General features: G+C 47.4%; 1 protein-coding gene across 1 annotated transcript; it reads left to right on the top strand.

Annotated features, from left to right (window-relative positions):
* The first annotated feature begins 1,827 nt into the window (after window positions 1-1,827).
* Window positions 1,828-6,952, top strand: MRPL16 (mitochondrial ribosomal protein L16). Its single transcript, XM_036765371.1, has 4 exons — window positions 1,828-2,021; window positions 3,282-3,347; window positions 4,308-4,456; window positions 5,906-6,952. The coding sequence occupies exons 1-4, from the start codon at window positions 1,967-1,969 to the stop codon at window positions 6,389-6,391; spliced, it is 756 nt and encodes a 251-aa protein (XP_036621266.1). The 5' UTR covers window positions 1,828-1,966; the 3' UTR covers window positions 6,392-6,952.
* Window positions 6,953-12,057: the final 5,105 nt, after the last annotated feature.

Genomic DNA, 12,057 nt, shown 5'->3' on the forward strand with positions numbered 1-12,057 from the left:
ATGTTAACCCTCAACCAGCTACAGGGGATCCATTTCTAGCATGGCTTGAATAAGCTCTAAGGTACCTTCTACATCTAAAATCCTAAATCTGCTACTCCTACGGTAAACCTCATTTGTTCATTACTCTATATCAGCTGAAGTCCAACCTGAACCAGATTAAAATGTAATTGGAAAATATTTAACAAAGTAAATGAAAATGTGACACAGATGTTAATATGTGGTTTTCTAATCCTACAAGGATCCCTGTGTACTGTTTAGTGGACTATTTCTGAGACACCACCACTCCACAGAGGAGGTAAATATAATTTGGTCTCTTCTGATCACATCTATCCCACATAAATCTGTTACCACAGTCCAGACTACTCAACGATCATTTATTAAGTGCCTACTATGTGCCAGGCACTATGCTAAATACTGAGGACACAAAGGTAAAAAAGACAATCCCTTATCTCATGAAGCTCACAATCTAATGGAGGAAATAATACCAAATATTTGCAAACAAGCTATAAAGGAAACAACCCAGAATGAATAACTTTTATTTCACAGACACCAGAAAACCGTAACTGCGCAAACCTCCATTTCAGCAGTTGAACTTTAGTCTGTCCGCTCTTTGCTTCTCAAAGAATGAGTAGTGAAAAGGACGTGGGACGGATGGGGGCCAGGAGCCCCGGGTTGTAGTGCCGGCTCACCACTTTTGGGGTGATCTTGGGGGAGTAGCCTAACCTTTCTGATCTGTTTAGACATCTCAAAGCCTTTGCAACATGTCGGAGCTTTGCCCTGCAAGACCCTGAGACTCAGAATACGTTCAATGCTATGATGAGGCACTGGAGGACACAAGCAGATCTTGAGCTTATCAGTGTGGGCACTTCCTTCACGAATGCTGATCACAACCCCTCTGTAACTTAGTAGGTGGGCCTGGAGAGTGGCAATCAATGAAAATTCACCATTCTTCTGCAAGTCCGGTGATAAGCTTCTCCGAACTTTAAATAGCACGGTCCTTTGTCTTACGTGTCTTTCCAACCTGGCAGGACCCCAGAGCCAGAGGTGAACCTCAACGGCAATTCACTTAGATTATCAATGTAAAGTAAGTCACAACTCTTTAAATAAACAAGTTTCCTCAAGAGCCTACTACGTGCAAGGCACATGTGACAGGAGGCATGGTGTGCTGGGGAGCCTGTATGAGCAAGGAAAACCTAGGTTCAAATCCCCCCGCCGCCCACCGAGGTAACTTCCTGATTTTAAGAAGTTGTACATTTTGTACCGGTAGAGGGAATTCGGGTCCTTAGCAGTCATCTATCCACCGTCCCCTGCCCCACCCCCGTTTTACAGATGAGGAAACTGAGGACCAAAGAGTGACTTGCCCTATGACACCAAAGTAGTAAATGGATGAAATGGACTTTAATGCTGATCCTCTCACTCCAAGTTTAAAGGCGCCTCGGGTCAACTATCCTAGCCCCCAGCAGAATAGGAATCTGAGGCCCAGAGGTGAGCAGTGACCCGCCCAAAGTCTCAAATGGTGAGGAAATAAGGCGAGGGGGACAGGAGGAGGGACAGCCAGCAACCCTGAGGACCGAGGGCTCAGAATCTGGCACGTCCGAGAGGAGAAGGGCGAGGAAACGACGTAAGGGTGACCCCTCCTAGATGGGATAAGGGAACAGACGGACTGCGCACAGTTAAGAGCAACTACAGCAAGAGACCGGAAAATCTCAGCAGCCGAAAGACGGCTGGGGTTCCTGCCCCTTCCGCCCGGTCCACCAATCAGACGCGGCGCGTTCCCAGAATCCCTGACCCAGGAAGTGATCTCCAATTGGACAAAAGGAAATTGAAAGGGGTGAGGCGATGACGCAATTCCGGTCTGTCATGGCGGCGCCCTGAGAACCGGCTGGCGTCCGGCGATCTCTTCCTCGCGCTCTGCGCACGTTTGTTTCTGTCTCCTTGTGACCCCGGCGGACCCCGGCTCGCAACCATGTGGCGGCTGGTGGCGCGCGCCGGCACTCCAGTCCTCAGCGTGCTCCCTTCAGGTCAGGCGCCCTCCCCGGCCTCTCAGACCCTCTTGGGCCTGCGGCGTCCGCTCCCTTCCCCCACCCTCTCCCAGATAGACTGACCACCCAGGGCCCACGGTTCGAATCCCACCTCCGACGTTCCAGAGCCGCGTTACCTTGGACAAGGCGTTTAACCTCTCTGAGTCTCGTTTGTCTTATCTGTGAAATGGGGCCAACAACAGCGCCCGCGACCTCCCGCCCCTGAGGGTTGTTGACAAGACCTTGGACAACACCCCGCCTCCCGGGGATCTGCCATCTGTCCATGCCGCTTGTTGGGGGAAGGGCTGGACTAGATTTTAACAGCCGCAACACGTGAATGAGTGAGCGAGCATTTTTTAAGTGCTTGCTGTTTACCCAGGCCTGGTGGGGAGCTTCCATTCCAGAACGGCACTTGCACGAGGGTTAAACTGGGTCGTGAGCCTTCTGTGGGCTCACGAAGCAGCCCCGGCGTGGGGGAGGGCAGGGAGGAACAGCCCCAGGGCTCCCGTCAGCACCTGGAGGGTGAGGAGACAGAGGCTCGAGCTAAGCGCGGCAGGTCTCTCCCTGATCTGTTTGGGGGATGGGGGTTGAAGCCGTGCTTTCCCGAGGGCTTCACGTCCAAGGTCGTTGTAGCTCCCAATCCTAGGATTCTAGAAGAGAAGGATGAGGGAGGAAGGGGACCCCCTCCAAACGGAAGGTTCTTAGCCCCTTCTGTGTCATGGATCTTTGTGGGAGTCGGGGGAAGCCTGCGGACCCCTTCTCAGAATCACGCCTGTAAGTGTGTAAAGTAGGATCTAATGGATTGCAAAGGAAACCAGTTCTATTGAAGTAAAGATGTTGTGGGGTTTTTAAACACATCCACAGACTGCAGCTTAAGAGCACTGCCCTGTGAAGTAGTGAGCTTCCTGTCATTGGAAGTGTTTAAGCCTCAGACAGAAAGCCCGTGACTTCTAGGACGTTGGTCTTTGTTTCAGCCATAAAGCCAAGTCCACTCTTCCTTCAGCATGACATTCAAAGACATCACGTTCTCCTCTGCCACCTCAGTGAATTCCTTTCTCTACGCTGAACATTCCCCACTTCCTCTAGCCAACAGTCATGATACCATGTTTGTAGACTGTGAGGCAGGTGGCAGGAAGTGTAAGCACCAGGCCCCAGGGAATGCCCCATCTCCCCAAGGTCTTGAGCTAGCACCATCCAGGCTCCCAAGTTTTGGTCATTGTGTTATTTCTCAGTCCGTTCTCCAATGGTTTGGCTTTTCAGGTCCTGGAGCTGCCCAGCCCCTCAGTGCTGGCATGAAGACCTTCCTCCCAGTACCAACCTATGAAGGTGAGAGGTCTTATTCTCTAGCTAACCCCACTCTTATTTTCCCAGCTGGTAGTAGGCTCACCAGTACTGTTGTTTGGAGAGTGGAGAGAGCCCTTAATAGCAGGGACAGTCCTATACTATACATCCCAAAAGCATAGCAACCTATCTGTGCTGGGAATGCAGTTGGACTCTCACTTCTTGGTTGTTTCGAGCAACAAAGTCCAATCCATCAGGCATTTATTAAGCTCTCCTCTGGGTAAGGCGCTATGCTGTGCTGAGCACTGAGTGTACAGGAACAAAACAAACACACAATGCTTCTTGCCTTTGAGAACCTTACATTCTCCTGATCTGGCCATATTTAGGCTCAGCCATTCTACAGGGCCCAAAGAGAGCTGCCATCCTTAGTGTCGTAGTTTGATGGGTCTAATGGCTCCCTTGGACCCAAAGAAGATTGATGAGACTTCACCTCCCCTACTCCCGTGAAGAGGTGGGGATCCACAGGTGCAGAACATTGTGTAATTCTTTGTCATAAGCCTTACAATATAAGGTATTGGTCTCTAGAGGAGGTGATGTAAAAATCAGAGATAGAAAATCTATTTTTTAAAAGGCTGCCTTGCTCAACATCTCTATGGCCACTCCCTCCTCCAATCCAGGGAGCAGCCTCTGCCCACTTTATAAAAGATGTTTGTTAGTTGCTATGGCCAAAAAAATATGGCGGTGAGCCTCACCCCTGCTCAAGGCCTTTCTAGCTTGAGTAGGCGCTCTTCTAGTTTAAGCCATGTAGACATAGCCTTCAAGATCCCAGGTCATCTCAGTGCTGAAATGAAGCATGGGAGGATGCTGAGCAAATAGGAAGAGACTTTTCTTTCCTTTTATGGCTACTGACCTGTAACCTCCCTCAGTGAAGCTTTGTGCCTGGAGGTCTGTGCCCCTTGATGTGGCTGCTGTAGGCCACTCTCTGCTAACTGCTCCTTTCCTTAGGCGTTTCTATTCCTGATAAGCCCAAGCTCAAATTTGTTGAGAGGATGCCACTTGTGCCAAAGGTGAGGCGGGAACCCAAGAACCTGAGTGACATCCGAGGGCCATCCACTGAAGCCACCGACTTCACAGAGGGCAATTTTGGTATCCTGGTGAGTGAGCCAAGAAATCAGCAGCTGGGAAAATGGAGTCCCAGAGTGGGGCAGATAGGTCAGGTCATGGGCCACTTCTTGGCCAGTTGCAGCTTCCTCTGCTCGCACACAACACTCCCCTCTCCTGACTCTGCCTGTGTGCTGGCTCTCTCCCCATGTTGGGAATGCTTTCCCTGGTCTCCCTTCATGTTTGTGCCATCCTTTTGAGATTCCCCTCTCTATCTCAAAACATACACATTAAAATGTGAAGCTCCTCAAGGGCAGGGGACGTTTTTGCCTTTATATCCCTGGGGCCTAGCACTTAATAAGTGCTGGTGATGGTAGTTGTTCTACCAGAGCCAGAGTGAAGGGTATGCTAAGTAGGCTTACCTGTGGTGGCTTACAGAGGGAGCTACAATGAGAAATGCTTTTTAATATGACTTTTTCCAAATGCGCATGTTTTTAGTGCCCAAAATTCCACCATTTGTGGCACATGGGTGTCTGTTCGGGGATATATCAGTAGAATTCCGGGTGGGTGGACAATTCAAATCTAGCCTCAGATAGATCCTAGCTCTGGGCAAGTCTCTGCCTCAATTCCTCAACTGTAAAAGAAGAGATTATACTAGCACCTATCGCCCAGGGTTGTTGTGCCTGGCGCATAGTAGGCATTTAGTGCTTATTCCCTTCCTCTGCATAAGGAGCTTGCTTCCATTTCTCACCTTGTGCTGTGCACACAAGCACTTTGTCTCAGCATTGTCTTATTGCATAATTTGGACCAGCGTTGCTACCACTTAGCCAGGTCAACATCACGCCTCACCCACAGTAGGTGCTTACCAGATATTTATAGTTTTGAATTTAAGTTCTTCTCAGTGCCTGTACATGTTCTGGTGGAGAAACAGGTGAAGAGTAGAAAAACCCCAAAGCAGTAACGGATAAGGACTGAGGGGATCGACTGCACTGGAATGAAATGTTGGTTGCTTTTGCCTCTTTGCCCCAATAGTGTCTTCGGCAAAGTTGTCATGGTGACGTTCCCTTGTCGAAAGCCTTTTGCACCCTGGCTCCAGCCTAATTCTAGTGTAACTTCCTGCTGTTTCTTCCCTCCCATGAACTCCATATAAGCCAGACGGGCTTATTTGCTGTCACCCCCACACAACATCCCCTCTTTCATCTCTGACTTTGCTCAGACTGCTCCACTGCCCTGGAATGCCCTTCTTTCTTTGCTTTTTGGAAACCTATATCCTTTCACTGTCCCCTTAGGAGAGACCGTTCCCAGTTTCCCCCAGTTAGTGCCCCTCCTGAAATTCTTTGTATTTTTTCATGTACATGTTGCATCTTCCCGCTGGAATTTAAGCTCCTTGAGATCAGAGACTATCAATTTTGTCTTCGAACCCCTAAAATAGCACGATACCTGCCCCATACTAGGTACTTAATGTATGCTGATTGTTTTCCTAATTCGTCTCTCTTTTTTAGGCACTGGGTGGTGGTTATCTTCGCTGGGGCCATTTTGAAATGATGCGTTTGACAATCAACCGTGCCTTGGACACCAAGAACATGTTTGCCATCTGGCGTGTCCCAGGCCCTTACAAGCCCATCACCCGCAAGGGTATAGGCCAGCGCATGGGGGGTGGCAAAGGCGCCATTGACCACTACGTGACAGCCGTCAAGGCTGGCCGCCTTATCGTGGAAGTGGGTGGCCGCTGCGAGTTTGGTGAGGTGGAACCCTTCCTCAAGCAGGTGGCACACAAGCTGCCCTTCCCAGCCAAGGCCGTGAGCCGAGAGTCTCTGAAAAAGATGCACGAGGAGCAAAGGGAGAGGGAGCTTAACAACCAGAACCCCTGGACCTTTGAACGCATTATCAGGGCCAACATGCTGGGGATGAGGAAGGTGTTGAGCCCCTATGACCTGACTCAGAAGGGGCGCTACTGGGGCAAGTTCTTCCTGCCTGAACGGGTCTAGTGACCTCGAGGCAAGGAACAGCTACTCCCTCTCTCTCCTCCAGCTTCTCCTTCGGAACTTCTGAGCACCCCAGATGAATGGAGGATCTCTGCAAAGCATTGAGACAAGGAGAACCATAGTGTGTCATGAAACATTAAATTGAGTTGGTTCTACGGAAGTCCTGGGTCCTAGCCTCAGAGCCAGGGAGACCCGGGCTCAGTTCCTCCCCCAATACACACGAACTTTGTGGCTCCAGGCAGGACACTAAACTGCTAAGTGCTTTTTTTGGCAGCCAGAAGACACACTGACCTGCATCGGTAATGGGAGTTTCTTCACCAAAAAGGAATCCTTATCCCAAGGATCTTTAGACCTGTTTTTGTAAGTCTTGGCCCCTTTTGGAATTCACAGGTACCAGGTCAAGAACTCCTGCCCTATTTTCCCTATCCCTGTGAGATCATCAGTTTGTGGAAATTACCTTCCATTAATGTAGCTTAATAAATTTTCTCTAATTTATAGTCATAAAAAATTGTCTGGGACACTGAGAGATTGACATTGAGTCAATAAACATTTATTAAGCACCTACTTTGTGCCAGAGACTCTGCTAAGCACTGGAGATGCAAAGAAAGATGGTCTCTGACCTTCCCCTGGTGCCTGTTGTTTTTCTTCATTCTAGAAGAGGGCCATGCCATCAGGAAGGTGATGCCATGACATGCGGTGAATTGGATTTAAGTGAGGCCAATCTGTGCAGAGTCACCAGCCTCACAGTTGCCCAGCTAGCATGTCAGAGGCCAGCTCTGGTACACTGCCTCCCTACATCAAGTGACTTGGGGAGGGAGGTGAAAGTATAAATAATCAGGATAGAAAACAGCTTAGGAGGAACAAAACAGAAACCCTCCCTTTACCTCCACCCCTCCCCCCCTTCCCCATACCCTTTACTGGTCTTCAGATTCATGGCATATCCACTTCTACCCCCATACACAAACCTTGGGCACAGCAGTCTTCACTCAATGTAACTTTATTTATTAAATTCACATACTCACTTAACAACTGTATTTTTGATACAGCAACAGAGAAATTGTAATCAGGACCTAGACCAGGCCAAATTGCCCACTAGTCCTTCTAGACTTGATGTCAATGAGACAGAACAGAAAGGCCAGGAGCACTGAAAACCTTCAAGGAGCTGATAAGAGGGTTAAACATTTGTGTGACTGCATCTTACCCTGGTATCAGCGACTTTACTCCATTCTGAGCTACCCTCTTAGACTCTAAGCTGTGAACAAGGTCTGTAGTCATATGCTGCCATCTCTAATTCTCCCCCATCTTCCATCACTTAGCACAGTGTACACAGTCACAATGTTTGTCCACTCAATGCCTGCAATTCTGTGTGATATCACTGGCAACTCCTGCCTTTCTGCCTGTAGCACCCCACCACCACCACCCTCTGATTCACGGGTTGAGTAAACACCCTCTTTACTTCCCCCCCTCCCAGAGCTAAAGGAATTCAGAATCCTGTGCAGGACCACAGCCTTCTCTAAAGCATGGAAGCAGGAGGGGAGAACAGCAAATTCAACGTAGGTGGCACAAATCTGATTTTAAGTGCCAAACTTTAAGATTCTGAGAACTTCAAAGTGGATGCCTCAGCAGAAGAAAGTTTAGGATCATAAATACAGGAGACCTTAGAGACCATCTAGGTCTACCCCCATGTTTTACAAATGAGGAAATGTAGAGATTGTTAAATGACTTCCATTGGTTACACATCCACTGTTTGACAGGATTTGAACTCAGATCTCCTTAAGGCCAAGTCCAGCACTATCCCCACCGCCAAATCATCTTGCTTGAGTCTCAATATACACTTAAGTTTATGCATGAGGTCTGTTCTAGAACAGCTGATGACCTTTATACAAAAATGCACAGGGGTAGCTCATTAAAATACCCTACAGTGTATCCTTTAGTAATGTAAATAGTATTTCAGTGGATCACAATTATCTTGAAGCCCCTGCTCTATTCCAGAGGATCTTGGGGACAAAAGAAATGCTTTCCATCATTAAACACCAAAGTGCTAGTCAGCAGGGTCAAGTTCTGTTGCCAACAGGGAAGTGGTTGGAAGACGAATTATAGGGAGAAGTGAAGAAGCAGCACCTTCATCTGTCTATCACCTGACAATCGGATCCTAATTAGATTGAGCCAAGTATGGTGCCAAGGGCATTTCCTGGCTTTGGAGTCTGGACTGGGGCTGAAATCTTGCCCCTGCTACTTAAGAAACTGGGTGGTTGCTAAGATCCCCTATGGCTCTAAATCTATGAAATTAATCGAAACAGCACTTGAAGAGACAGGGTGTATGTAAGCTTTTTGGAACTCAAAGGCAAATTCATTATTTCAAATATCCAAAACCCAAATAAATGTTTGCAAACAAAAAATAGGCCCTTGGAAGCTGTGTGACCCAGGGCAAGTCATGCCACCACTCCGCCTCAGTCTCCTCATCTGAAAATGGCAGTATTGAACTGGACAGTCTGCCTCGGATCTACAGTCCCGTTCTCTCAGTGGTCTGTAGCCGGCGTCCGTTAAGGGCACATCGCCAACAAAACCCAGGTTATGCGTGAGCCGGTTTATTTTGTTCCATTCTGTGCTTACTGGAAGTAGGTGTTTTCTTTACTCAAGTCCTGCTGTTCAGTCACTTCAGTCATGTCTGACTCTGTGATACCATCTGGGGTTTTCCTGACAGATACTGGAGTGGTTTGTCATTCCTTTCTCCAGCTCCTTTTACAGACGAGGAAACTGAGGCAAACAGGGTTAAGTGATTTGCCCGGAGTGACAGCTAGTAAGTGTCTGAGGCCAGATTTGAACTCAGGAAGCTGAGGCATCCTGGCTCGGGGCCCAGCACTTGCTACCTAGCCGCCCATACACTAACGCCCTACCCCACCAACAATAACCAGTCATTTTCTAAAAGGGCCATTAGTCACAAGGGGGCGCCATGGGTTTACAGATCACAGTTTCATACAGAGCTGGAAGAGACTTCAAAGACCATCTAGTCCAACCCCCATTTTAACAGAGGAGGAAACTGAGGCCCAGAGAGGTCATGACTTGCCCAAGATCACAGAGCTCATAATTTTCTAAGACAGGATCCAAACCTACTTGTTCCTAACTCTAAAATCTTGCGCTCTATCCAGTAACTACACTATCTAGCAAGAATTTATTATGGATTGGTGTGAATCCATCTCCACCCCTAGGGAAAGGGCCTAGTGCACCCCCTTCAGATGTGGGTTTGGTTCCATGGCGTGCTTTTTTGATTCACCATATCCCCAGTCGACTAAAGAAAAACCACCACCCTAACACCTGCCTAACAACATGAACCTCATAGCTTCATCTTCTAGATAGGCATGGGGGCATATTTGGCTAATCCAAAGACAAAGTGGCCTGCAAATACCCCTTCTTAAAGAATTTCTTGTATTCAACTTGCATTATTAACTGGAACAAGTGGGCCCTGGGAAAGAGATGGAAGATAGTGAGAGGAGGTTAATAATTACCCTAAACAGAGTTAACCAAGATTGCTCATACGTAGATCAAGAGCTGGAAGGGACCTCTGAGGACTTCATTTTATAAATGAGTAAACTGAGATCCAGGAAAAAAGCAATCTGCCCAAGGTTGCCAGTAGCAAGGGCTCTTTCTATAGTATCAAGGTCCTCTTGAACTTGGAGCTGTTGTGAATGCCTGCATTTGACCCAAAAAGTGTGAAACCCATGCATCTATCCAGATTCCTGTCTGAGGTCCTTTCTTATTGAGCCTAACTGCCTATCCCTCCCACTAATCATTTACACTATTAACTCCTACTCTTCAACCAACTTGATTCACTTTTCCCTGAACCCCCTGCCCACCAGTTCCCCATGTGGAGTCCTATGGGTGTCTGAACCCTGGCCCTCCATGCTTCTAAGAGGATATAAAATGAAAAGGTAGGCATTTGTCTGGTGGTTGTACAGTGCCGCCAAGTGGGACTTCTCAAAGGAGAGGCAAAGTAGCCAAGAAATCTGCAATGAACACCCGGTTGGAAAGAGGAACTGAAATGTAAATCCAGGATCCATCTAGAATGAAAAAAAAATAAAAGTAGAAAGATGGCAGGAAAGATCAAAAATACACAGCAATGTCAGCCAATATTGCTAACTCCTCCTTGTGTAGGGTTGATTTAATTATATTAATTTAATTATATTATTATATTTATATAATAAAACATATATTAATTTAATTTATTACATAATGTAATATATTTAATATTTCATTATATATTATTGATAATAACACTTCGTTCTCATTCCTATGAAATATCCCTAAAAGAGAACCTTTTCCTGGCAGAAACTAAAATGCCATCTTGGCTCTACATCAGGACTTTCTCCCTAAGGGTTCACAGTACTTCACAGAGTTGACCACCTTTCTCCTCTTGCCTTTCCTTTTTGATGAGGATGTTACGTATTACCCTCCCCAGCTGGGTTTGAACTGTTTCCCTCAAGAGCAAGTAAGCACCTTGAAAACAAGAATTGCCTTCACTTTTGTATACCACACCCCCTTACATAATGCACATTGAGTGAAATAGAATCATCATTTCGCAAGTGGGGAAAAGGCCCAGAAGTGATTTACCCAGGGTACATAGAGAGTAGGCCTGGACACTGAAGCCTCAAGGCTCATCTCAGTGATGCCCTTTTCGATGGACCTGGCATCTGTCCCCACCATCCCCCACAATTCAACTCAGACTGCATTACTCAAAGATTTCTCTAACTACAGATGGTAAGTTCTCGGAGGGCAGGGACTTTCATTTTGGTCTTGATATTCTCGGCACCTGGAATGTTTCCTCACATACTTGATACTCCCCTCATAACAACAGCCCACCCACATCAAGGCATCCTTTTATGAATATCCCAAGCTATGGGAATATCCAAGGACCCAGGAATCAGGTTCCATGCCCAGACACACAGTCCAAACTCCCACCTGTCTCACATAATGGTCACCCTGCAGCTGGACTGTCCAGCCAAATGGAAGTCCAGCCTGCTTACAGTCACAGAGAGGAAGACTGCTTCCCCACCCTCTCCCCAGAGGACTCACCTGAGGCAGGTGGTCAAGGTCAAAGTGGGCTTTCAGGCAAAGATGCCCCCAATGGTGGAGGCCAAGATGATGGCGAGGATAACGCAGCAAATCATGATCATAATCTTCTTCTGCTCATCCGAGAGAAGGAAAGAGAAAGCACAGAAGCAACACAATACCATTGTACAAGGAGAGGCCTGTGGGACTGGGGCTCCCAGAACAACTATGCTAGTGGAGGATGAAGACAAAGGGGTGACAACAGGAAGGAGAGAACACATGTGGAACTGGCTTTTGGAATCCAAAGTGCAGCCATTGAGCAATTTACTCCAAGCACGGAAAACCCAAGATGAATTCTACAGATCTTCAATTTAGAGCTCTGAGGCATCTAGCTCAACTTCTTCTTTGCAGATGGAGGAACCTAAGGTCAAGACTTTCCCAAGGTCATACAAATACTAAGTGTCTAGGGCAGGATTTGAACCCAGGTCTTCTTGACTCCAAGTCCAGCATTCTATCAACTGCTTAATTTGTTTCTATCTAGAGAAACCAGAATCCTTTCAAGATCACAAGATTTGGAGTCGGAAGAAACCTCAGAGGTTGTCTAGTCCTCTCATTTTACAGAT

This window comes from Trichosurus vulpecula, chromosome 6, assembly GCF_011100635.1.
Source record: "Trichosurus vulpecula isolate mTriVul1 chromosome 6, mTriVul1.pri, whole genome shotgun sequence".
NCBI classification, from domain to species: Eukaryota; Metazoa; Chordata; class Mammalia; order Diprotodontia; family Phalangeridae; genus Trichosurus; species Trichosurus vulpecula.

What these genes read in the sequence shown, in the direction of transcription:
- MRPL16 (XM_036765371.1), top strand. Translation starts at nt 1,967, where the DNA reads ATGTGGCGGCTGGTGGCGCGCGCCGGCACTCCAGTCCTCAGCGTGCTC. An exon ending in CCCAGTACCAACCTATGAAG is followed by an intron (nt 3,348 to 4,307) that starts GTGAGAGGTCTT and finishes TCCTTTCCTTAG; the next exon opens with GCGTTTCTATTCCTGATAAG. An exon ending in AGGGCAATTTTGGTATCCTG is followed by an intron (nt 4,457 to 5,905) that starts GTGAGTGAGCCA and finishes TCTCTTTTTTAG; the next exon opens with GCACTGGGTGGTGGTTATCT.